General features: G+C 34.6%; 1 protein-coding gene and 1 long non-coding RNA gene across 5 annotated transcripts; both read right to left on the bottom strand.

Moving 5' to 3' along the window:
• Positions 1-9,993: 9,993 nt before the first annotated feature.
• On the bottom strand, positions 9,994-11,102 carry LOC118717451. The gene is made up of 2 exons (XR_004987484.2): positions 10,542-11,102; positions 9,994-10,484 (listed from the first exon to the last, which is right to left on the bottom strand). It is a non-coding gene; the product is annotated as an uncharacterized LOC118717451 (long non-coding RNA).
• A 477-nt stretch (positions 11,103-11,579) lies between these two features.
• ETAA1 (ETAA1 activator of ATR kinase) lies at positions 11,580-24,719 on the bottom strand. 4 transcript variants are annotated; one of them, XR_006741436.1, is made up of 7 exons: positions 24,387-24,719; positions 23,144-23,272; positions 22,827-22,903; positions 20,707-20,819; positions 18,457-20,468; positions 13,250-14,377; positions 12,699-12,828 (listed from the first exon to the last, which is right to left on the bottom strand). XR_006741436.1 is itself a non-coding variant. In XM_036435547.2 (6 exons), the coding sequence occupies exons 1-6, from the start codon at positions 24,604-24,606 to the stop codon at positions 12,710-12,712; spliced, it is 2,670 nt and encodes an 889-aa protein (XP_036291440.1). In that variant the 5' UTR covers positions 24,607-24,719; the 3' UTR covers positions 11,580-12,709. The 4 variants fall into 4 exon arrangements, 3 of the variants coding, with proteins under 3 accessions (XP_036291440.1, XP_036291441.1, XP_036291443.1); XM_036435547.2 differs by lacking the exon at positions 13,250-14,377 and having other exon boundaries at positions 11,580-12,828; XM_036435548.2 differs by lacking the exon at positions 13,250-14,377 and having other exon boundaries at positions 11,580-12,828; positions 24,393-24,719.
• Between the last annotated feature and the right edge of the window lie 1,419 nt (positions 24,720-26,138).

Below are 26,138 nucleotides of genomic sequence, written 5' to 3'. Positions count from 1 at the left end.
AGTCACAATAAAACAGGAGCCTGCAAAAGAGTTCAAAAAGCAAATGTTTTAATTATCCATTTCACTGATGAATGAAAATCTGAGTCAGGTAATAGAGCTCTCCAAGTATTGATGGAAAATATATGAAAGTATAGATTTTAAATCTGCACACTGCTGAGATGTTTTTCCCATAATAATTGAAATAAAATTGGCTACAATTAAACATCGGTATCATGTTACCTAAATTCATTTATTACATATTGTAGGTCTAAACATTTGACTGGGTGAGAAAATTAAGAGGAAACAATTGTGACTTAAGTAGTGAGAAGTCCCAGGGGTAACTGGGAGTTTCTTGAACAGGCAAAAACAAGAGTTGTGTTTGAAAGCTATATTTCCTGAAATACGTTTTAATAATCTCTGTAAATTGGAACAAGCCAATGGAGATAATCTCTAAGAGTTGAATGTAATTCTCAAACGAATCATCAAAATTGAAGGTGATGCTCTAAAGCCAGTATTTCTCCCATTTTTTCACCCTGGAAACCACACAAAGCAACACAGAGAAGGAGATATAATAACACAAACTCCTTTTTTTCAAAACAATTTTCCCTGAAGAGTGTCAGTCAAACAGGGATGGGTAGACAGATACAGGAGAAAGAACATTGTAGCTTCAGATTTCAGAAAGAATCAGCAAAACCCTCTTCTTAAACATGAGGGGCAGGCTCTGAGATGCAAAATCCAAAGTCCTTCTGACAACAATGGAAATAGGATGCTTGTGCTGAGGACAGAAACTCCTTGGGATCTGTCTTACTTCTGTGAATCAAAATGATGGCACAAACAAGGAGCCATCCAGATTAACTATATTTGCAGGAAGAAGTCTTTCTTGCAGAAAGTGAGAGCAGAGATTTAGCATTGTGAAAAACCTCCACGATGCCTATCTTCATTGATTTTGGAAAACTGAAGACTAGACACACTCGTATACACAATTATGGGTCCTCAATATAATTCCAGATAACCTGGAATAGCCACAGACACAAAACTCTTCCACACACAAAGCTATGAAAATAATTGATCCTGGAAAAACTTTTTTGTTATAAAGATGAGCAATGAAAACAAACAAACCAAACCAAACCAAACCAAAACAATAACAAAACAACAATAACAAAACAACAACAACAACAAAAACCCACCAGAGCCACACAGATACTATAAGGTGAAGAAGGGAACAAGGGGAAACAAATAAGAATATTTTCCAAATAAGGTAGTAAAATGATCTGAGGTAGCAGATAAATTGGGAACAAAGTTTTCCCTAGAAAGTTTAAGAAGCTCAACAAAGCAATAGCATCTATGAAGAAAACATTAAAAAGATATTTAAGAACTCAGAAAAGAGAGTCTGAGACAATAGGAAGAGATGAAATATAAGTTCAAATATAAAGTGAAAGAAAAATAATAACATCCTCACAAAGATAGAAGCAAAATAGGAAGAACCACAATGGAGAAAAGACTGCAGATAATATGATAAAATACACAGAAGAGAGATATTTGAAAAGTAAAATTTAAATAAAGATGTAAAATACTACTACCAGGATGACTTACTATTAGGAAACCTAAAATAAATATGAAATTGAAAACAGAAAACTAAAACCAAGAGAGAAAACTAACATAGTCATTTTATTAATTATGCAAAAACTTCCCTTGCTATAAGAAATGCTCCAAATAACAGTAGCTTAAACAAAATAAAAGGTTATTTCTCTCTCCTAAAATAGATTGAGCATAAGCAGTTCAGAAGTGATATAGTGGCCAAAACCAGTTTGGCTCAGTGGAGAGAACATCAGTCTGCTGACTGAAAGGTCCCAGTTTCGATTCCAGTCAAGGGCATGTACATTGGTTGTTGGCACATCCCCAGTAGGGGGTGTGCAGGAGACAGCTGGTCCATGGTTCTCTCTCATTGATGTTTCTAGTTCTCTATCTCTCTCCCTTCCTCTCTGTAAAAAAAAATCAATAAAATAAAAAAAAGAAGTGATATAGTGGCAACCTAGTATTGGAGAGATAGTAGACCCAATTAAAATTAGAGAAATACATTAATAAATGAAGAAAGGGCAAATAGATATTGGGGGATATTAAATAGTATCTGCCATAGTCATCTGCATTAATGATGAAAGTAAAAAATTTAATAATAATAGAAATCTTTGATCTTTTTTAAAATGAGTTAATATTAAATAAGTATAATAAAAACTATTGATAAGATACATATCTCATTCTAAAAGCCTGAAGCGTAGTAAATAAAATATACTGGGAGCATCCTCATTAAAATCAGGAGTAAAATAGATTACCCACAATGATTATAATTTTTCAACAACTTTCTTGTAGGTACTAGCCATTACAAATAAAATATGTTGATAAGAGAAATAAAATTTATAAGAATAAAAAGAACTTGTTTTGATTATCCATTAATACACATGTGTCAAACACAAGGCCCGCGGGCCAAATCCGTCCCGCCAGGCCTTGCAATGTGGCCCGCACCGCGCTGTCATCACTGCACTCTGCTGCGTTTCCATCACAATGACAGTTTATGACTGTTCAGTAAACCATTCGGCCCGCGATTTAGGCTGGATTTTAGATTTTGGCCCTTCTCTGATTGAGTTCAACACCCCTGCATTAATACATTGAAAACAACTCATAGCTAAAAATGATGGACTTAACGTAACAACATTTATTATCGCTCATGATTACATGGTTTAATTAGGCAGTTCTTTTGCTCTCTAGAGTAATTAAAAGTTTATATTTTAAATCTCTTGATTAATAAATCATTTCAACACAAGATTCTAATAGTAAATACTTTTTTTTTTTTTTTTTACTATTTGGAGAAATATTTTCAATACTGGGTAACTTTTATCTTTGGAGATTTTTGCTCATATAATCCCTCTTTAACATGATTACCTAAAGAAGAAAAGTAGGACAATATTTAATTTGCTCTCTTTTAACTAAATGATGGATACGATTTAAACCCAAGATTTTTGTGGTTATGTTTTCAGACTAACTTTTTCAACTTGGTTCACAAAGTAGCATTATGACTCATACATCTGTAGCTCCAGACACAGCGCAGACACAGAAGCTTGATCAGAGCCCAGCATCAGACAAATGGAAATATATTGTAGATGGATAACCAAGGTTGACATGGCAAGAAAAATGTTGATGTTCTATATGTGAAGTTTCATTGAGAAGTTTCTGGGCACATTTACATATTTTCTGGCTGCCACATGACACCATTTAAGTTGATTGTTGTTATTTTAAGCTTAATTCATCAATTTCAGAGCTTTTTCCCCCGACACATAGGACTATTTCTATGTTTTATCCCATAACTTGCTTAAAATATTTGGCTCACTTTGATGTGGAATGTATTCAACTTGGAACCAAAAATATGAGAGTTATGTGAGATTTCAATAATACTTTCCTAAGGTAATCCACCCCTTTCATCAGCAGTATTCTGTCTTCTCTCAAATATTAAGACTACATCCAAAGGTTTAAAAAGAGACAAATTATGCAGTTGTCTGGTGTTGAAAGGAGCTATATTTTTTTCTTGCTATCTCAGAAAACAAAGGACAGTAAGTCTAGAATAATAATCATCATTTTTTTGGTTGGGGGACAAGGTCCAAATCAAGAAAAAATTAAAACTATGTAAAAATGGAAATATAATGATCCATTTTTCTCACCTCACTGTTTGGAGAGAATGTGGCTGAAGATGAAGCCATCACAGGGGACACAGAGGCATGAGAGTGTGACAGATAGATAGATGCCCAAGGTATCATTTGAGCACTTGGATCAAACTATTCTTAAAGCATCATTCTTAAAGCATAATTTATTTAAATAATAGGGCAGACTGTGTAATTTTATTAAACTACTTTCAACTACTTGTAAAACAAATCTATTTGCAGGATATAGTATTCAACCTAAAAATGTAAATACCACACATTAGTAGCCCTTATATCTCTTTTTGCATGCCCCACTCATTAAAATCGTACTTTCATATCTCATGCAAATCTAGAGCTCTGTTTTTTAGTATTACCATTCTTATGCAATGGTGTTTGTGCAGTTATTAGAATATTTATGTTTACCCATATTTTGCAAAGTTGAATGGAAAATTGAATAATGAATCTGCCAAATTAGTGGGTTTACATCATTTTAAAGTTTGGAAACAAAACCTTTTTAAAGTTAACTGTTAAATTTTTACTACTTTAACTTCACACATATTTCCTAGATACTTTATGATGAAAAATTAAGGGACTAATTGGACATGGTGTTGAAACAATGAATACAACCAACACGAGTATATATCACAAATCAATTACACAAACAGACACAAAAATTTTTAACAACTACCATACCCTGCTAAATGTATCTTGATGTCAAAAGGACTTTTTATTTATTCATTTTTCTAAAAAGCCAAATTTGATTACATATTGGAGTAGTTGACAGTTACAAAAATGTCAAAAGTCTCCATTGCAAGATATTAAAAATCTACATATCAAATAGACTGAATTAGTATAAGAAGGGAATCAGATTATATTGAAGTAAAACAGTTACTATTCTGCTCACATCAAGAATTGTAATACTAATATAGAATTGAAAATAAAGGCAAATAGTAATAAATTAAGCAAAAATTAAACAAGTCATAATTTTTTTTTTTTTTAAACTCATACCACTTTTGCTTTATTGCTAAGCACTTCGGGTAGATACGGACCGTTAGGTTAAGTCACAAAATGGCATCCGCCTGTCTAGGTTATATCTTCGAATGAAAAGATCATTTGATTCTCACAGGTTTATTCCACCTTTACTTACCACCAGGTCCCTGAACCGATTGATGTTGATTTACATTCAAAGTCTCCAACCAGGCCACAGATGGCACTTGTAGGGAGCCCTAGGTCCTGAGGTCCCGACTTCCCTGCCGGAACTGGGGAGGGGAGCAGGGAAGGAATTCGCTACAATGCCGAGGGCCACAGAGGCGCTCAGGCCTTGGCTGGCCCCCGGGCTACGCCGGCCTCCGGGTTTGGGCGACCCCCGCAGCTTCGCAGCTTCACTGGGTGCTCAATTCCTCTCCAAGCGTAGCACACAGAGGACACTCTGCCCAGCATTGAAATTTATCCCGAAAGCAAACAAGTCATAATTTACAGTGTATTTTAAATGTTAGCAATGTTTGTATAACTTCTTTTTAGCTGAGCAAACAACTGAAAATGTTAAGCTTTGAAATTCTTAAATTCACGTATATATATGTTTATATACAAATTTAAATAATCAGGCACTTTATTCAACAAAAATGATCTACTGGCAAAACCCAATAATCCTATATAACAAAGCTTAAAAGTTATTGCTACCTCAAATTTTGGCAATATGTTCTAAAATTATTTCTATTATTTTTAACACAGTGCATGTATGTCTAATAAGTCTTTTTATGGAAATATACATGCCACTCAATAATATGGAAAAGATTGCACCTTAGAGATGTGGAGATTTCTTTCCCAGGTGTTTAAAGCATGAGTGTCCCCTTGGCTTAACTTTCCCTTTCTGTATATTGGGATATAGAGACAATGATTTGTGTGTATCATATCTTAAAGCTATAAGGTGCATATTGAGATGTGTATTTTTCCTCTAAATTTAATATACTTTACTTAAGTATTTCACCAATTTTACCAGGTCCCTTGCTTCCTTTCCCTGAATTTATTTTAAATGCTTGATAAAATTTATTGATAAAAACAAAAACAGTTACAATGCTAGGCAGTCAGGCAAGGAATTAGTTGGTATCTTTAAAACTAAATTTTATTTTTAAAGATTCTTGAGTATCTTATCATATAAAATCCCTTGCTTTAAAGATATTTTTTATTATTCTTCCCTTAGCATTTTCTATTTCTTGCATGTCTTTCCAGTGATTGCACAGATGAAACTGCATGAAACCACAAAGAAATCTGAGGTTACTAAATAGCGTCAAAAGGTTCTCTGCATCTGATTTACTCTGCCTTACAGAGAGAGTCCTCCCAGACTTGGAGATATAACAAATGGTCCAGGATATCTTTGGCACTTAAATTATGTTGTCTACATTTGCACTTCGAAGACACTACTAAATTCTTCATATCAAAGCCTGTTTTCTACTAAGCATTTAGAATTCTCATCCTTTCAACATAACAGTCTAGTTGTACTAAAAACAAAAAAAACAAAAAACAAAAAAAAACACCCTGTACAGCATCATAAACCAGTCGTGGCAAAACTTGTAAAGCTACCAGGAGTTTGATAGTTTTTTAACACATGGAAGACATTTATTGATATTAGTGGTAATAGTAAAGAAATGTGATTGAATGTGTCAGCATTAGGGAGATTTGCATAACTCACTGAACCTACATGTTCCAAACAACCATTGAATGATGACATTCAAAGCATAAAATAGACCAATTGATTTCAATATACCAGAGCAAAAAAATTTAATTTGACTTCAGATTCTACATTTATTTATGTATTTCAAATTTTTTATTATGGTAAATTGCACAAAAAATTTATAATCTTAACATTTTAAGTGGTAAGTTCAGTTGTTTTAAATACATTCATAATGTTGTACAACATCTCTACTGTGCTGGGGAGCTCATAGCTGGAGCATTAAGTCAGGAATATACAGATTATGACCTGCTGAATGAGGAGGCAAAGCCACTCACAAGAGGCTGACAGGTAGCTTCCTCAGCATCAGAGTTCCATTTTGGGGAAATGAAAATTCCAGGGGTCGTCTTGATTAAAGGCCGATTCGATAAACTCACACAAAAGAAGTAAAGTCACAAGATTTATTACTTACAGATCCTAGAAATGAAGGGGATGGAGGGGCACAATGAACCAGGGGAGGGGCAGTCTTCCATCCCAGGTCATGAGCCAGCGGATAGAGAACATGATAGCAAACATCTATTACTATAAGGTGGTTGGGACAGAGGTCACTCACTTTTAATGGGCTCAGCTGTCTAAATAAATAATTTAAAAGGTACCCCAGCAAAAATAAAGAAGGAACTTAAAGTAGGAATCCTAAGCTCTGGTTGTCATACTATAAAATGCCTGGGAAGCAATTCAAAATAGCTGCTTTCTCATCACAATCATCATCCACACCCAGAACTCTTTTCATCTTGTAAAATTACAACTTTAAACCCAATAATCTAGAACTTCCCATTCCCTCCTAATCCTTGGCAACCACCATTCTATTTTCTGCCTCTATGGTTTTGACAACTCTAAGTATCCTATATAATAAAAGTCTAATATGCAAATTGACCAAACAGTGGAACAACCAGTTGCTATGATATGCAATGACCACTGGGGGGTGAGGGGAGGCAGACACTCAACACAGGAGCGTCCCCCCCCCAGTCTGCAGGCCCCAGGCCAGCCAAAGTAGATGCCAGCAGGGCCTCCCCAATCAGCCCACCAGTCACCCCGCAAAGATGGTGGCAGCAGTGAGGGGCGGTGCCAGTGAGCAGGCAGTGCCAGTGAGCAGGTTGTGCCAGGCCGGCCAAGGTAGGTGCCAGTGGGGGCCCTGATCGCCCCACCAGTGGCCCCACCAGTCACCCCACAGATCAGCCCTGACCGCCAGCCAGGCCTAGGGATCCTACCTATGCACAAATTTCATGCATTGGGCCTCTAGTTTCATATAAGAGGAATCAGTTTGTCTTTTTTGCAATGGACTTGATTCACTTAGCCTTATATCCTCAAGGTTCATTCATGTTGTAGCACATCAGAATTAGAGGCAAATGTTCCACATTTTGCTTATTCACCAATTGATGGACTCTGGATCATTTCAATTGTTTTAGCTATTGTGAATAATGCTGCTATGTACACTAGTGTACAAATACAACCAAACTGATTTTTAATAAACAGTGTTGAGGTATACTTGACGTGTAATAAATTGCACATACTTCAAGAGTTCAACTTTATATATTTTTATGTGTACACTATAGGTGGGGTGCACAAATTTGTGCATGGGTGGAATCTGGCTGGCCCACCCTGATGGGGGCCGATCAGGCCTGGCCAGCTGGAGGGAGGAACTGTTGGCTATTGGCCAGCCATGGCCCTACCCCGTGGTTGAACTCCTGGTCAAGGGGACAATTTGCATATTATTATATAGGATAAACTATCCATTACCACCCCACCCCCATTATGATCTAGCCTTTTATTATATAGGATGGTAAACATATCCATTACCATCCCACTCCCCATTTTATCCCTCTCATTCATTCTTCCCATATCCCTGATTTTTGTCACATTAGTTTGCATTTTCTAGTTTTAGATAAATCATAAAACTCTTACCATTTTATATTGCCATCAACATGAAAGTTCCAGATGTTACCAATACTTGGCATAGTCAAGTCTTTTTAATTTTAATCATGTGTAGTGATACTGTGTTTTTTTCATTTTCCTAATGACTAGTGATGATGGACTTCTTGTGTGCTTATATGCCATCTGTCTTCTTGATGAATTGCCTGTTCAAATCTTTTGCTCCTCCCTCCCTTTCATTGGGTTGTTTTGTCTTACTGTTGAGTTTTAAGAATAATTTATACTTTCTAGATACAAATCCTTAATCAGTACATATGTGGTTCACAAAGATTTTTCTTGTTTAAAGGTTGTTTTACTTTTTTATGATATCCTTTTAAGCACGTTATTTATGTCAATAAAATATAGTCTTAAGTTTTGTATTTATATCTATGATACACTTGTATAGTATGAGGTATAAAGTGGATTTTTATTGTACAATATATGGTATTCAATTGTTACAGCACAATTTATTGAAAAGATTTTTTTCTACAAAAGTTGCCTTTATAAAAATTCGCTTGTCCATGTATGTGTGAATGTACTTATAAACTGTTTCACTGAACTATTTGCCTATCTGTATGTCACTACCAGTCTTGATTCCTGTAGCTCTATTTACAAGTCTTGAGATCAGATAATGAGACTGAACAAAAACTGTGCACCTATGGATGAGGACAATGGGGATGGGGAAATGACAGAGGGTGAGCTGGGAACCTGGTGGAGGGAAGCAATTGAGGGGTTGGGGAGGAAAAGAAACACATTTGTAATAATCTGAACAATAAAGATTTATTTAAAAAAACAAAAAAACCACGTTTAGCAATTAATAGATCCTTTGCACTTTCATTTGAATTTAAAGTTTGTTTCTACAAACTAAATTCATATGAAAGTGCAAAGGATCTATAAAAAAATTGGCTTTTGAAATTGATTGGGACTGTCAAATCTATAGATTTGGAGAGATCTAGTATCTTAGTACCTTACAATGAGCATAGTATACCTATTTAGTTCTTTCAGCAATGTTTTAGTTTTTTCAGTGTACAAGTCTTCCACATCTTTTGTTAGATTTATCTCTAAGTATTCCATATTTTTAAATGGTGATGGAGACTTGACTTGGGATGGTGAATATACAATTCAGTGCATGAAGTGTAGAATTTTATACTTGAAACATGAAATTGTTAACCAGTGTCACCCTAATAAATTTTTTTAAAAAGCATTTATAAATTGTATTTTATTTCAGTTTCATGTTGCCAGATATAGAAATGTGATCTGTTTTTGTTATATCAATGTTATATTGTGAAACTGTGGCAAATATATTCTATTTTTAATAGATTACATTGACTTTCTAAATAGGTGATCATGTTGTCCGCAAATTGTTATATATCATCTTTTCAGTCAAGATGATTTTCATTTATTTCTTGCCCCATGGACCTCCAGCACAAAACTAAATACAAGTAGTGAGAGCAGACATCAGTCTTGTTCCCAATCTTAGGAAGAAAACATTTTCACCATTATTATGTTACCTAAACTCTTTTAGTAGATGCCCTCAGTCAGGTAAAGAAGTTTCTCTCTAATCAATTAATTAAGTAACTTTTCCTTTTCAGTTGTTAATAGTGAATTTCAATGACCTTCAAATGTTAAAAACTAACCCTGCATTCTTGGGATAATAACATTTAGTTCTGATGCAACATTTTTTTTTTACATGTTGAATTTGCTTTGCTAAAAATTGTGTTTAGAATTTTTGCACTTATACTCATGAGGGATACCGCTTTTTAGTTTTCTTTTAATGTCTGTTTCAGGTTTTAGGATCTGGATAACACTCACTATATAGAATGAGTTGGGAAATAGTCCACCTCTTCAATTCTCTGGAATTGTTTGTGTAGAATTGGACAAAATTGGCTAAAAGAACTCTAGACAGGAAGCAGGTGGTAGGCAAGTAAGAACTTAAGGTAAATATCCCTAAAATATGTCACTCTAGCATAAGGATTATTTTAGTCTAGGTGATTTTAAGGAATAGCAGACATGGGAGAAGTGCTAAAAACCAACTTGAAGATACCCTTTTTAAGACTCACCTATAAGGGAAATCTTCAATTGTAAGGGTGTCTCTCTCCACGTACCCAAAAGAGGGGAATGATCTGATCTCTAGAAACTCTTATCAATACAGAAGGCAACCATTTACATCTGCATAACAACTTTATGCTTGGATTACAGCACTTTTTCAGATACAGTCCCATAACTGATTCTGCCACCCCCAACATCTTTTGTCTTCAGCTGATATTTAAGGTGGCAATTTCAGTCATTTTGGCAACTTACTTAATTTTCCTGGTCTTTCCCATGTATATGGTACATATACATGTTATTCCTCCCCCCCCACCCTTGTTAATCTGTATTTATTTACAGGGATGTCTCAGCCAAGAACCCAGAAGAATGGAAGGGAAATTATTTTTCCTTCCAACAGAGCAATAGGCTATATCACATAGCCTAAATGTGTAATGGGGTATATTCTATGATGTTCATACAATGACTGAGTCAACTAACGATGCATTTCTAAAAATGTATCCCCATCAAGTGGTACATGACTTATTTATTTAGGATATTATATTTTCTTAGATGAATAATAAAGGCTACCTAGAATGTGTTACTTTACTGTACAGGGGTGAGCAAAAGTAGGTTAATAGTTGTCAAGAAATTGATGAAAATAACTCTGTGCCAAAGTATGCTTGAATATAGTGATTAGACTATAAGAATGTATGAAACAGCCAAGAGAGGTTTGGCTCAGTGGACAGAGCGTCGGCCTGCAGACTGAAAGGTCCCAGGTTCGATTCTGGTCAAGGGCATGTACCTTGGTTGCGGGCACATCCCCAGTAGGGGGTGTGCAAGAGGCAACTGATGGGTGATTCTCTCTCATTGATGTTTCTAACTCTCTATCCCTCTCTCTTAAATATCAATAAAATATATATTTTTTTAAATGTGTGAACCAAGAAAGACTGGCCATTTGAGCACTTATAAGATTATACCTAAGTGCACTGTACCATTATGACATTCTTTAGAGTTAATAAAGCTACTGTAGCCCACCAGTGTGGCTCAGGGGTTGAGTGCCAACTTATGAACCAGGAGATCGTGGTTCAATTACTTCTGGCCTAGCAAATTCCAAACATGCAAAAAGAAAAAAGAAGAGTAACGGAAAAAGAACAAATTAACAAAGTAAGTTAATCAAGGGAAAATTACATAGTTATAGAAAACCAGAAATAATACCCTAGAATGATTTATTCTTTAACACAAGAAAATATGAGCATCATATTTAAACAATCCTTAATGTACTTTTACTTTTTTCAGTTTAGACTATAAAATAATTATGAAAACAAGATTATCTTATGTACTAATGCTCTGCAGGAAATGGTACAATTGTTTAGGTATCCATTAGGATGCAAGAAATAATTCTAACCCATCCGGGCTGGCTCAGTGGCTGAACATCAACCTACGTACTGGGAGGTCATGCTTGGGTTCCGTCAGAGCACAAGCCCAGGTGGCGGGCTCAGAGGGGGGCGTGCAGGAGGCAGCCAATCAATGATTCTTTTTGATCATCGATGTTTTTATGTTTCTCTCCCTCTCCCTTCCTCTCTGAAATTGATAAAAAATATATTTAAAAAATTTATTCTACTTCCAGTACAGTTTTAATTTGTCTTGTGACTTTCAGAATACAGTATTCATTTTTCATCTATACAATAAAGCTGGATCAAGTGATATCTAAAGCTTCTGACTGTTTTCAATGTTAACGATGCTACATTATTTATATAGCCAACCCACTTTTTTTCCAAAAGAAACTTCTTAAATTGGCATCTTCCCTAAAAATGGTGGAAAAAATTTTAGAAAATTCGAATTCAAATCTATTTCAGACTAGGGACTGAAAACAATAATTTTCTTACAAATAAATTGAGTAATTTCCTCTAATCATGTTCCTAAGAATGTGAAAGTATTAAGTAAACTTCAGAAACGTATAAAAACCTTAAAGGAACACAATTACTAAAAGTAAAAACATTTAAAAAATTGTCTCCTTTAACTTAGTAGGTTGAAGCTTTATATTAGGAAAAAAGCCCTATTAAAATAAAAAACTAGACAACTATTTTTTGACAATCCCCTGAAATCACAGTATTTAAAAAATAGATCTCATTTTTTCTGTATAATTCCATTACATAACTGTTAACTTTCCAAAATTTACATGGAATTACTTTCACATACATTTCCAAGGAAAGTTTCATTGATCAATGCAATCATGATTTATTAAATAAAGAAGTCCATGCTTTATAACTCAGCATTACATTTCTCACAGAGAAATCAAAAACAATGTTTCCTATCATCGATAGGTACCAACTGTCTTTGTTAAGTCTTCCAACTACCATATCAGTAAAAAGCCACATTAAGTGGGAGCTGCCTTTGCAGATGATGCCTGGGCCTTGGCCATTCTTCGAACCAATGCTTCTTGTCTTTTTCTCTGAATTTCTTCAGGAGAATACTTCCTATTTTTCTCTTCTTCCTCTAAAAAATTAAAAAAAACACAGATACTAGTGTTACAGACTATAAAGTCATTCTTAAGATCTGTTTTACTTTTTACTTTTTTATTACCCCGAGTTGTCACATTGGTTTGACTACTAAGTCACACTGAACTACCATATGTGAAATTCTAAGTACAGAAATAATGCTGTAGGCCAAAAGAAAACAAAAAATCACTGATAAATCTGTCCCTATTTAATGCCCTCTTTTCAGTGTGATAAAATTCATTTAATTAAAAATGGTACATTTTGACTACCCAGCAAGTAATTCTTGTGAATGACATCTAATTTCTATAACACATTTAAAAGACAGATTTTAAATGTAAAATAGTTAAAATATAATGAATTAAATGAGATACCAATACTTCAAATAATGTATTTATAAGATAAGGTATATTCATATTCACCTCTATAGAAATCCATGATTTCATTTCAGCCATTCAGGAGAAATATTTTATCATGATAGAATGAAATTCAGCATGTCAATAAACATGTAACTCATTGTCAGGTATTATCTTTTTATTTGGAGGACACAGTTTATATAAACAGAAAATTATTTTAAAAAGCAAAATATATGAATAAATTATCCAATCTGAATGTCTTTTTAATATATAAAAATATAAAGCATTCTGATATATGTATATTCTTATGTATTCTTTAAACACACTATAAAATAATATTTCAAAGTAAACAAATGAAAATAGGAAAGTTCTATTTTAACAAAACATCCAATTTTATCTTTGCCAAAATACTGAGTTCTAATATAATGAATTTAATTCAATAGTTAGGTCACTTTGAGTTAATATAATAGATTATATTAATAAAAATAAAGCTTTAAATAGCAAATTTATTTCCTCATTTAAATGCTTTAAAATTAAGACCATCACCATAATACATCTTTAAATGACCTTGTATTGTATTCGTAAAACTGTTTATGTTGTAAAATCTGCCTTTCAGATAATTAAATAAGAATCTATATTATCAGCAGAAAAATATTATTTATACTGACATCTAAACAAAGGTTCAGAATTTGTTACATTTCTCTTGTTAACTAAGGGAGATATGTCTAAAATATATCATCTGTTTCCTTTTCTTTCTTGGTATAATCTGAATGGGAGCCCGTGTTCAGGGTAAGAGATGTGTATTTTGAATAAACTCCCTAATGATTCTGATGTCTTTTATTTCCTAAACTATTTATCTCAGAGTGTAGCTTTTTTTTTTTCCTTACAGAAAGATACAAGATACTTAAAATCAGCTAGACTAATTATCTAATATTTTAGCCTCAAGCCTGAGAAACACAAGAAACTCAGAATACATGCACACACAGTTTACATGCAATTGACCATAAATTTGGAAGGAATACAGGTTAATAATCCATGACGACAGAAAAGAACATAGCTCCCTAAAATTGGCCTTACAGTTGGCTTGGTGATATTCTGGAAAATAATTTCAAAGGATATAATAAAGTCACACCATGAAAATTTGATTTAGAGAGAGTCATCCATTTCTCCCATCAGCCCTTCCTTTAACTCAATCTGCAATAAAAATACATAGCAAAGTCTCAAACTATTGCAAGGTACAAAGCAAGAGTGACTCTAAATATTAATCTAACGCAGAGGTCAGCAAATTGGTTGTTGTTGTTGTAATAGGCCAGAAAGTAAATATGCTAACCTTTGTAGATCATATAATCTCTTAATCTAACTGCTTTACTCTGTCATTGCAGCATGAAAACAGCCACAGACAATATATAAACAAATGATGTAGCTCTGTTCAGATATACATTTGTATAGGAACAATAAAATTAGGATTATAGTTTTTAAAAGTCACAAAATATTCTTCTTTTAATTTTCCAACCATTTATAATGTGAAAGGCATTTTAGCATGCTGCTGTTCAAAAACAGGCCACAGAGGGTGGATTTGGACAGGCCAGGTTTGCCAAACCTTGCCTTCCAGGAATGAGGTTCTTAAATGGGTTTTGTTTCAGACATATGCTGGAGAGCAGTTTACTACATAACAAAGTAAAAGGAAGTATAAACAACAGAAAATATCAACACGTTTAATATTCATTTGAATATTATATACTCTATGCCCTGTTGGCACAGCTCAGTTGGTTGAATGTGGTCCCACACACTGAAAGGCTTCCTGTTGGATTCCTGGCCCAGGTTGCAGTCTTGACCCCTAGTAAGGGTGCTTAGGGGAGGCAGCCAATCAGTATTTCTCTTTCTCTCATTCTAATCAATTAAAAAAATTAGAAAAAAGGAATATTAGATGCTATAAATCAACTCAAAGGAAAAATTGATAAGATAAATTAAAAGGCAGATTATTCATCCATAACAAAGATAGATTAGCAGATAAAAGTTTTGGGAAAACTCAAATATTCTAGAGATTTAGTCTTTAAAAGAATTACAATTATATGTTAATGTATTCATTTGGGGAGTATGAGTCAATGAATTACATTTATTTAAATATAAATATTTTAAATTGTTATAGATTTAACAATTATTTTTTAACATATTTTAAATTGATTTTTACAGAAAGAGGAAGAGAGGGAGAGAAAGACATGGCAGCAAATACCAACTGGCTGCCTCCTGCACACCCTCTACTGGGGATCCAGCCTGTAACCGGGCATGTGCTGTTACTGGGAATTTAGCCAGCAACCTTCCAGTGCATGGTATGACATGCAACCAACTGAGCCACACCTGCCAGGGCATAGATTGATAATTCTTAAAGTTTCAAAATATCTAGCTTGGGCCATAATGTAGAAATATATTATTTGTCAGTATTGATAAGAATATAAATTGATGTAACTTTTGGGGAAAATTTGGTGATAGCCATCAAAATTCAAAACATTCTCCTTCATTAATTTTTCAGTTAACAGATATACCGTATTTTTCGGACCATAAGACGCTCCGGACCATAAGACGCACCAGTTTTTAGAGAAGGGAAATGAAGAAAAAAAGATTCTGAAACAAATAGTGTCCTAAAATATTTTATGTGCATTAAAACCCAACATCACAGTCATAAACACATGTAATCAACCCTGTAAAGTAAACAGCAGCATTTAGAACCATTTTAGAGCCGGGCAAGCACACAGAGACCACACAGAGCCGGGCAAGTAAAAAAACTTTTTTTTTAAAGTATATGTGTAGGCTATATTTGGAACATAAGACGCAGGGACTTTTCCCCCCCACTTCTGGGGGGAAAAAAGTGCGTCTTATGGTCCGAAAAATACGGTAATCTCAAGAGTATACAGAAATTTATGTAGAAGGATATTAACTGGAGGATTGTTTGTAATGTAAAAAACTATAGCCAAACTACACTTCCATCAATAGATAGTTAAATAAATTGTTGCATCCATATAATGACATACTATACAGTGTGTTAAAAGGACAGAAGCAAATCTATATGTATTAACAGGAAATGATAGTTATAATATATTAAGTAAAGGTAAAACCAATTGCCAAATAGGGGCTATATAGCATATAATTCCATCTATTTAGATAAATCTATAAATATACACACATTTTTTATACACATACAAAAATGTTACATGATGTATTCCAAATTGTTACCAGTGGCTTTTCCTGGGAAATGGTATGGGAAAGGAGAAATAGAGGACTTATAATTTTTTTTAAAGAGGAGGGATCACTTAAATAGGAAAATTCTAACAATAATACCAACAAAAACATTATCTAGAATCTAAACTGAAAAGAAAGATCTAATGTTAAAAGAAATTAAAAACTTTCTCCTATTAGCTCTAATCTACATAACAAATAAGGAGTCTAATGTTAGCTCCAAGTGAGGGAGACTAATTTAAGAAAATCTATAATTACAAGTGAATATACTAAATACTGTAACAGAAATTAGCACTAGGTATTGGAGTAAGCCAGAGAAAGTGAATGTAAATCATTCTGAAGGTGGTTAAAAACACATTGTATTTTAAAATCATATGGAAAATGGCCTGGCAGATTTGGTATAGACATGCAGGTGCACTATTCCGGGCAAAGGAAATAGCATTTGCAGATGGAAGGCTATGATAAAGTATTGGACATTAAGAAGTACTAGTAGCTAAGCCAGACATATTCCCTTTAAAAAATATTATGATATCTTGCCCTGACTGGTTTGGCTCAGTGGATAGAGCGTCAGCCTGCGGACTCAAGGGTCCCGGGTTTGATTCTGGTCAAGGGCATGTGCCTTGATTGTGGGCACATCCTCAGTAGGGGGCGTACAGGCGACAGCTGATAGATGTTTCTCTTCCATGTTTCTAACTCTCTATCCCTTTCCCTTCATCTCTATAAAAAAAAAAATCAATAAAATATATTAAAAAATATTATATCAGTGAGTAAAAGACCTTTTACATTACATTCACTCAAATATTTATCAAACATCTTCTAAGTGTCAGATACTGTGGTAGGCCAAGGAACTCACTGATAAGATCATAATCAATTATTTAATTGTGATTTTAAAAGGTGAAGGAAATAAGAGATGATGGAAAACAAGGAAAAGACTTAACTACAGATTGTTCAAGAAAGGCCTCTGTGAGAGGGTAATTTTTAAACTTGAGACCAAAGGATAAAAAAGCACCCAAGGGTGGTGTGGGGGTGAAATGCTGGAAAGTAGTTTTAGTTGGGAATAGCAGTCAAAGCTCCTGAACTAGGAAAGAACCTATTTTTATTGAGGAACTGAAAGACTGTCGGTATAGCTGAAGCTTAGTAAGTAAAGGGAAAAAAAGAAGACAAGCAGGTTAAAGAGAGATAACCTAAGCCTTAGATAAAAGGGTCAAGTTTGAACTGTTTTATTTGAAATACAATCAGCTATTGAAGGCTGTCATTAAGCATAGGAATGAAGTTTACCTATTTGTTTGTAAAAGTTATTCTGCTATTTAGAGATTAGAATTGAAATGGGACAGGTAAAAGAACTGCAGTGGTCCAGTCAATGTATGCTGGCTTAGAAAAGAATAGTAATAGTAGAGAGTGAGAAAAATGGACAAATTTTGAGATATATTTTTTGTTGTAGAAACAACAGAACATGTTGATGAAAATGAGAATTTGGGAAAATAGGAACTGGCAGAAATGAAAGATGACCGGTTGCACTGAATAAGTAATTAGAATTATCATAACTAACAGTTTTATATCAGCTATTATTCTAGAAGAGGTATTTAAGGAAAATGTCCTTCATTTTCAAATATTACTCACCTCAATGTTCTGCTCAACATAGTAAGATTATTCAAGTTTTAAAACAATGAAATATTTCATAAAGAGTCTCACACAGTAATATATGTGTATATATGTGTATATATGTGTATATAAATATATATATATTTCTCAAGTATGATTTTTCACAAAATAATTCAGAAAACATGAAACAAGTATTTCCTGAGTGCCTACTACATGCTTGTCACTGTACTAAATGCTGATAAAGAATCTGATGCAGTCTTTTGAAAACAAATCACCCACTCTGTATATCACAACATATTAGTAAAAAACACATTATGACATGGTTAAACATCATAATTTTTACTTTACATGTTATGCAAATTCAAAACAACAAAAACAAAATACTACTTTGGCTACTTCCCAAGATAAACTTTCAAAGGAAATTATTTGATACATACCTTTTGAAGGTTGTTTCAAAGATTCAGGTTTCATCAAAGATTGCTGTTGAACAGTCTTCCCACATAATGAGTTGACAGGAATTTTGTTTTTCTCCAAATTCTGTGTAATTCTGGTTTCAGAGATACTTTCTGTTATACAATTTTGATTAATTTGGGAAAGAACATGGGAATTTTTTATCTTTGTAAACCTGTACTTAGAAAATGTAACTGTTCTGTTAAGATCATTCTGAGCTTCATTGGTTATGGTCCCATGGAACAGATGCTGTGTATTCAATTTCTTCTCATAAGTAGCTACTTCTGTACTCACATGATCGGAATTCACATTCAAACTTGAACTTCTTATAAGAACCGATTTGGAACTATTCAGTTCTATTGGAATATCAGTATTACTCCAAGAGACAGGCAAATTATTGATCTGACAATTTGAGTTCTTAGAGTATATAGTCAAATTTGTTGTCGCACCTATAAAACTTGGAGAATTTCCACAAATTTCCCCTTTTAGCATCTTTACTGATTTATTTATTTGTGAGGTATCAGTCAATGAAGACGATTGTGCTGAAATATCATTACTCAGATTCAAATACGTTGATTGCACCAACTGACTTCCTTGTTTAGATGTAGTAAACCTGTTTTTGGCTCCATGTTTGGAGCTATTATTAATGTCAAATATACTTTTTGATGTCTTGTTGTCCTTTCTCATGTCTTGCTGCTGAGTTAGTTTTTCAATATCATCACATGCTTGGTATAATAGGTCATCCTCTACATCATCAGCTTCCCAGGTATTCTCTAATTGATGACATGTTTTAACAATTTCATTGGCAAATGATGGGTCATTCCAATCATCAGAGAAATAATCCATATTTGATGCATCAGTCTGATTTGCACTGTCCAAAGCAGCAAAGTCAAAAGTATCTATATTAGCAGACATCTTAAATGATGGATTAAAAACTGACTTATTTTTCTGTTCATTAGAATATCCTGTGTTCAAAGTAGACTTTTTTCGAGAAGTATTTACATTAGAAATAAATTCAGTATGAATATCTTCTTTTACTTTTGTTGGATCGGATGCAACTGAACCATCTTGAGTTTTGTCTTGAATGGTTTTATTAAAAGATTTCTCAAATTTCATTTTATTTCCAATGGATAGTAATTGGTTTGGTTTATCATTTGAATTTGGTGAAAATCTGTATTGTCTAGCATCTATTAATTTATTGGTATGTGTGTTTGAAGAAACATCTAAAACTTCTGAATCTCTAAACTCAGCATCTAGACTTATATTCATTCTTGAGTTACTTTTACCATTTTTACTGTTAAAAATACAAATTTCTTTTTGATCAACCATCTGGACTGTTTCAGGAGCAGAAAAAAGTTCAGATATTCCTACATTTTGCATAACAAAAGGTTCATTATTCAGTAAGTTTTCCCATTCGTCCTCAAATATATCCATGTGCTTATTAAAAGCTTCTGGCTCCTTAGTACTAGATGTCACATATGATTTTGTCATCCCAGGAGTATTTATTTGATGAGAAAGTGACGTTGGGGGTTTGTTTCGTAGTTTTTCAGTAACTTGAGTTTCATTACTAATGATTTTCTCCTCTTTCAAAGCACTTTTCTTTCCAGAGGCAGTATGAACACTGCTCCACAAAGCATCTGACAGATCTTGGCTTAACTGTCCACTACACTTCTGAGTAGAACCATCAAAAATGGCATTAAAGGCTGCTTCAGCATTTTGGTCAAATGGCTTCTGACTGTTATATTGATCATTTACCACAGATACCTTGGTGTTCTCTTTCACTGGCTTCTTTATTTTAGCATTATCTATTTCAGGAACAATATCATGTAATAACTGCATCTGTATATTATAATTATTTAAAGTCTCTGCTTCTGAAATCACCTGGATAAAATCATGATTTCTCTGGTTTTGCTCTTGAATCACATCTAGCTCTTCCATATTTTTATCAAATTGCTTAGCCAATTTCATAAGTTCTTCCTCTTGATTTTGTGTTTTTAACCTATTAGACAAAAATGTTAAAAATTATAAGAAAAGTTCTAACAGTTGTTATACTCAATTGTTATTTGACATATTTTAATATGTTAAAACTTAAAAATTTTAAGCACTAATTATTTTAAGTACAAAATTCTACACGTCAAAATTAAGGAAATGTTTCTGATATAATCACAAAACTAAATCAATTATTGAAAATATTTACTTCACTGAATGTCAGAAAAAACTAAAAAGTTTGAATTTACTTTGTGCAGCTGAATTTTGCTCTTGATTTTCCTTTCGCTACATGAGGAGTACAAGGAATAGCAGTTTCACCAATCCACACGCCCAGCATGGAATCCGTTGTTGGTTTTTCATCCTTTGGCAGAAGGAGGGGAAAAAAGAGGTGTAAAATAAATAAATAAAGAGAGAGAAAGAAAGTAGAAAAGACAACTTTAACTACGTTGATTTATTTTCCTCAAATAATAAATTCTGAAAATATTAAGTTGATCTAAATAATTATTTGAGGTTAACTCACCTAAAAATAAACAACATAAATATGTCATTTGTGAATACTTTTTAAAGCTTTTAAAATAATCTTGGTATTACCAAAGATTTATGTTTTAAAAGTACTCAGTTGAAAAGGGTAACATTTAAAAGCAACTAATTTCACTGTACTTTTTCTTATACACAAGTTACCACTTGCATACTGTTGCCATTTCATTATGTGAGCTATTATTTCCATCCCTCTTAGGTAGAGTCCAATAATTTACTCAACTATCTTTTTATCACTATTTAGGCTGGCCAGCCCAAACACATTTTATTATGCTTCTTTCATGTGAAACTCACAATTAATGAAGATCTACTGTTAACTCATGAAGTAAGTAGTATTATGGCATAAATTCTATTTAACTAATGAATTGGAAAATGAATTTCTATGACAAGCCAAACATGGAATGTAGAGCTAGTACCAACAGAGTTGTTTTGACTATCATAGTTGTAATTTGGGATGTTTTATAGCCATCAAGAGAAGCTTTATTTCCTGTCTTTTCCACCTGGATTATGCTGATTCCGTGTAACTACAATTTGGGTAAGTGCCATCTATTGTTTTTGGTCAACATAAGTCTCTATCCATGGTTGTGTCAAAGAAAAATAGCAAACTTCCTATAGAAAAGATACTAAGCAAAAATTGGATGTTTTCTGAATTTAAACTTGTTAAATAAGGAAAAAAGAGAGGAAAGTAAAGTCAACTTCAGAACAGAGGTTGACTTTAATTTATATTTATATTTCACTCAAGCAGTGTAAGAAAAATAAACTTTTACAGATGATTCTATTATAGCAAATAATTTAACTGTAATTTTAACACATAAGTAACTTTAGCATAACCTTGTATTTATAGTGTTCAAAGTTTACAAAGACTTGTTATCTAATATAACCTTCATATTAATTCAATAAAAAGAGCAAGACAAGTAATTCTAATTTATGGCTGAATGAACTGAAGTTCTGACAGCTTAAGAAGCTTGCTTAGGGTGACCCAAGAGGTGATGTGAGAACTAACTCCAAATCCAGTGTTTTTCCCAATTTTACAATGCTGACTATCAGAGCATTTAAAAAAAAAAAAATTTATTGATTTTTTTACAGAGAGGAAGGGAGAGAGCTAGAAACATCGATGAGAGAGAAACATCGACCAGCTGCCTCTTGCACACCCCCTACTGGGGATGTGCCCGCAACTAATGTACATGCCCTTGACCAGAATCAAACCTGGGACCTTTCAGTCCACAGACCTACGATCTACCACTGAGCCAAACCGGCTTAGGCGATCAGAGCAGTTTTAATGGAGAAAAGTCATGCTACAGTCAGTACACAATTACCAATCATTTATAAAAACCTTAAAAATTTAAATTTTCATTGTCTGATTCTATTATTTTATCAACTTGAAAATGGTGCCATATATTGTTAAACAATACTAAAAACAAAATAAAAAGAAAGCTCTAGTCAAAATCATCACTCTAGAAAATTAAAATAAGGTGACGAAGATGATCTGACTTTGGCTGGTGGGCACACAGTGCAATATACAGAGCTTGTAACATAGAAATACACACTTGAAACTTACATGATCATATTATACAACGTCACCCCAATAAATTTAATAAAAAAATCTAAGTTGAAAAGTAAAACAAGATATTATGTTTAGAAAAGTAAAATTACTAATTTTATATTGTTTCTCTTTTCAGAATATGCATTTCTGCAATAGAAAAATGTATTAGTTATATCTGCTGCTCTAGTTTCTGCAAAGAGAGTTGTAAAAGATAAAAACATTTCTCATATAAATGAACTGTACAAGGACTTAGTAACATAAAATAATTATAAAACTAGTGATATTTACCTGAGGAGCAATACAATTAACAATATGTGAGATCTCATCACTATCTGTGCTGTAAATCTTTTTTCTTCTTCCTTTACCTAAAGAAAGAAACACATTTTTAAATATTTTTTAAAATAGTGTTCATTTCTTAGAAAACAAGTTTAATTAGCACATCTATGATAGCACATGTATATCACAGTAATACAATCAGATAAGATTCTCAAAAAACATCTATTGTACAGAATTCATGATGTTGTTCCCCCAACTGAAATCCAATAGTTTAAATCCTAATCATCTCTCACATAGTTACCCAGATAAAAATGTTAATAACAAATTACCTAACTGTTTGGTCATTGGAGAATTTTGATCCCAAAAGATATCATTCAGTCCATCTGGATCATTAGGAGAATTGAAGGAAGATGACAACAAATCCATTTTCAGCACTCTCTTTGGTGTTTCATACTTTTCTACATAAAATAAGATTAGTATAGCAGTTGTTACATTTTAAAGCATTGCTTCATAATACCCCAATATCAAATAATAGCTTTTAACAATATTACTTTTTATATAGTCCAATTATCTAATTTTCTCCCAGAGATGATTTAATATAAAGTTTCACAACTGAAATGCTTGTTTCACATAAAAAACCTCCCAAATTTAACATTATAAACAGCAAGAAGTTTAAATTAATCTAATAGGTCTATGGATGTCACTCCACTCATTTCCATTGGATCTTGGAGGCTTTGGGAACCACCTGTCATGTATACATTTCAACCATAGAGAGTGTCCCAACAGTACAGTCTGTTTAGACGGCATTCACCAACTCTGCCCAGCTTAAACCAATTACTTCAAGAAGCTTTAGCGACCCACTTCTTGGAAAGTTTTGTCCAGCATCACTTTTTAAATTTCTAGAGATTTGTTTTTGCCCCTTCTGGCATTGCTTTACGCGAGTCAACTGAAGACCAGTCAAGGCAACAAAAGCCATGTTTGGAGAAACAGGTTTAGTGTGGGGCTCAGTTCCCACCACGCTTTATTAAAAATCTTTCAAAACTGGGACACCAAAAATGGATCAGAATGAAGTATATTCCAGGGCCCTACTGGGAGGGGAGTCCTACTTAGGCACTTCCGGTTTATGCAAAATGAGAGGGGACATCCCTGAGGCTTTGTGGATACACATAGCTATGGCTCTTCTGAGGGTCCCTTCTCTAAAGCAAGTCGGGGCAAAAAGTTTAGGCGGAAATAACAGCCTTGGGAAACAGCTGGAGGCAGCAGGTCCGCCAGGCATATTTCTCCTCGCTCCGCCACCGCTGACTCGGAGGGGCAGCCTAGACCTGAGCCGCCCCCCCTCTTTCAGGTGAACCCCACACCCCTAATTCCCGCGGCAGGAGCGACAGAGGATGATCACACCTAACGGGGCAGCGCTCAAATTCGGGGACCAAGGCCAAGGGGACGTGTGCCGGGTAAGTTTGGGGCTCACAAGGGGAGAGGCCCAGAGAAAGAAAACACCCTGTGTAGATTCCACCCCGCCCCCCTCCCATCCCAACTTCCCCAGAGAGGCCACGTCTCCCTCCCCGGAGTTACTTTTACCGCAGGAAGCGGCTACCGACGGCTGCTCTGGCTGCGGCACGGGCTGTTGAGACCCCTCTCCAGCCCCGCGGAGCCCCGACCCACGGGCCGACCGCAGCCGCCTCTTCCCTGACTCGGCCACCGAGCTGCATTCCTCAGCCGCCGCCGTCGCCGCCGCTTGGCGCGGCGTCCTCTTCGGGCCAGGGCTGTCCCCAAGTTTTCTTCGCCGACTCATTGCCTAGGACCCCCCCCTCCTTTCACATTTTGCACGGGAAGCGTAGAGCCGTGGAATCAGAAAGGCCTCCGGGAGCTAACGGCCGCCGCCATTTTTGACCGCGGCGCGCCTGGCAGAGGCGACCGTTGATTGGCTGCGTCCGGCGAGGGGCGGGGCGGTGAGCGTGCGGCTGGCGCGCGCTTGCGCAGTCCGACCCCTGAACCTACTTGGCTCTGGGCAGACAGCAGGATTGGGAAGGAGTGTGTGAGGGGCCATGGTGGGAGCATAACTGATAGTTAGAACGTGTGAGGTGAAAAGATTTCATCCACTGACAGATTTTTTTTTTAAATTAAATTTGCAGCTAGTTTTACCAGGACATTGCTCATTCAGATTATTGTGGGGTTTAGTATTTTTAAGAAATAGAAAGTATAGATTAGGGAGGGAGCAATGAAACTATTTTTTCCTAGATGATAACAGCATAGAAAAACCCAAAAACATGTAGGAAAAATTATTAAATTCGTAGGTTAACAAAGTAGCTGATACAAAGTCAATAGTCAAAGATCAACTGTTTGCATTAGATGAATAAGTAACAAACAACATTGATGTTTTAAAGAAATAACAATTTATTGTAGCATACAGGGTATCGAATAATTAGGAACAAATTTAACCAAAGATTTCAACAACCCTACAGAGAGTTATGAAATATTTTTGAAAGAAATTGGACACCTAAATAAGTGAAGGATTAATATATGTGCATAGGTTGGGAAGCTTCACATTGTTACAATGTCTGTCCTCAGATTGATCTATAGATACAATGCAAAGCCATTCAAAATTACAGCAGGGTTGTGTTTGTATGTGTAATATATAACAAGTTTATTTTACAATATGTATGGAAATGCAAAAGGTTTAAGATATTAGAGAAACTCTTAAAGAATCATGAAGTTCTATATCTACCATGTATGGAGACTTATAAAGTTAAGGAATTAACAGCCGAAACCGGTTTGGCTCAATGGATAGAGAGTCAGTCTGCGGACTGGGGGATCCCAGGTTCGATTCCAGTCAAGGGCATGTACCCAGTCTTGATTGTAGACCATGAGAGACCCAGAGCCAGAGGACCCAACCAGGGGAACTGTCCCATACTGCTGGTGAGAGTGTAATGTATTACAACCACTTTGCGAAAGAGTTTTGATCTAGCAGTCCCACTCCTAGGAATATAACCAATGGAAATGCGTAGATTTGTGCATCAAGATATATTTTATAAAAATGCTTTTAGCAGTAAAATTTGAAATTACCCCAAACTGGAAGCAAACCGAAAGCCTTTCAAGAGTATAGTAGTTAAGTATATTGAGCAATATTTGCTCAATAAAATGCCACATTCTAATGAATAGGAAAAACTATAGCTCCTACAACAATGTGGAAAAATCTCAGAAATATAAAGTTGAACAAAAGAGATCAGACTATTAACTCTTTCTTCCATAGAATACTATACTGCAGTGATTTTTAACCTTTTTCACCTCATGGCACACATAAACTAATGATTAAAATTCTGTGGC

This window comes from Pipistrellus kuhlii, unplaced genomic scaffold (assembly GCF_014108245.1).
Source record: "Pipistrellus kuhlii isolate mPipKuh1 unplaced genomic scaffold, mPipKuh1.p scaffold_m20_p_13, whole genome shotgun sequence".
NCBI classification, from domain to species: Eukaryota; Metazoa; Chordata; class Mammalia; order Chiroptera; family Vespertilionidae; genus Pipistrellus; species Pipistrellus kuhlii.
The sequence above is the reverse complement of the archived record's forward strand: the minus strand, read 5'-3'. Positions and strand labels throughout refer to the sequence as shown.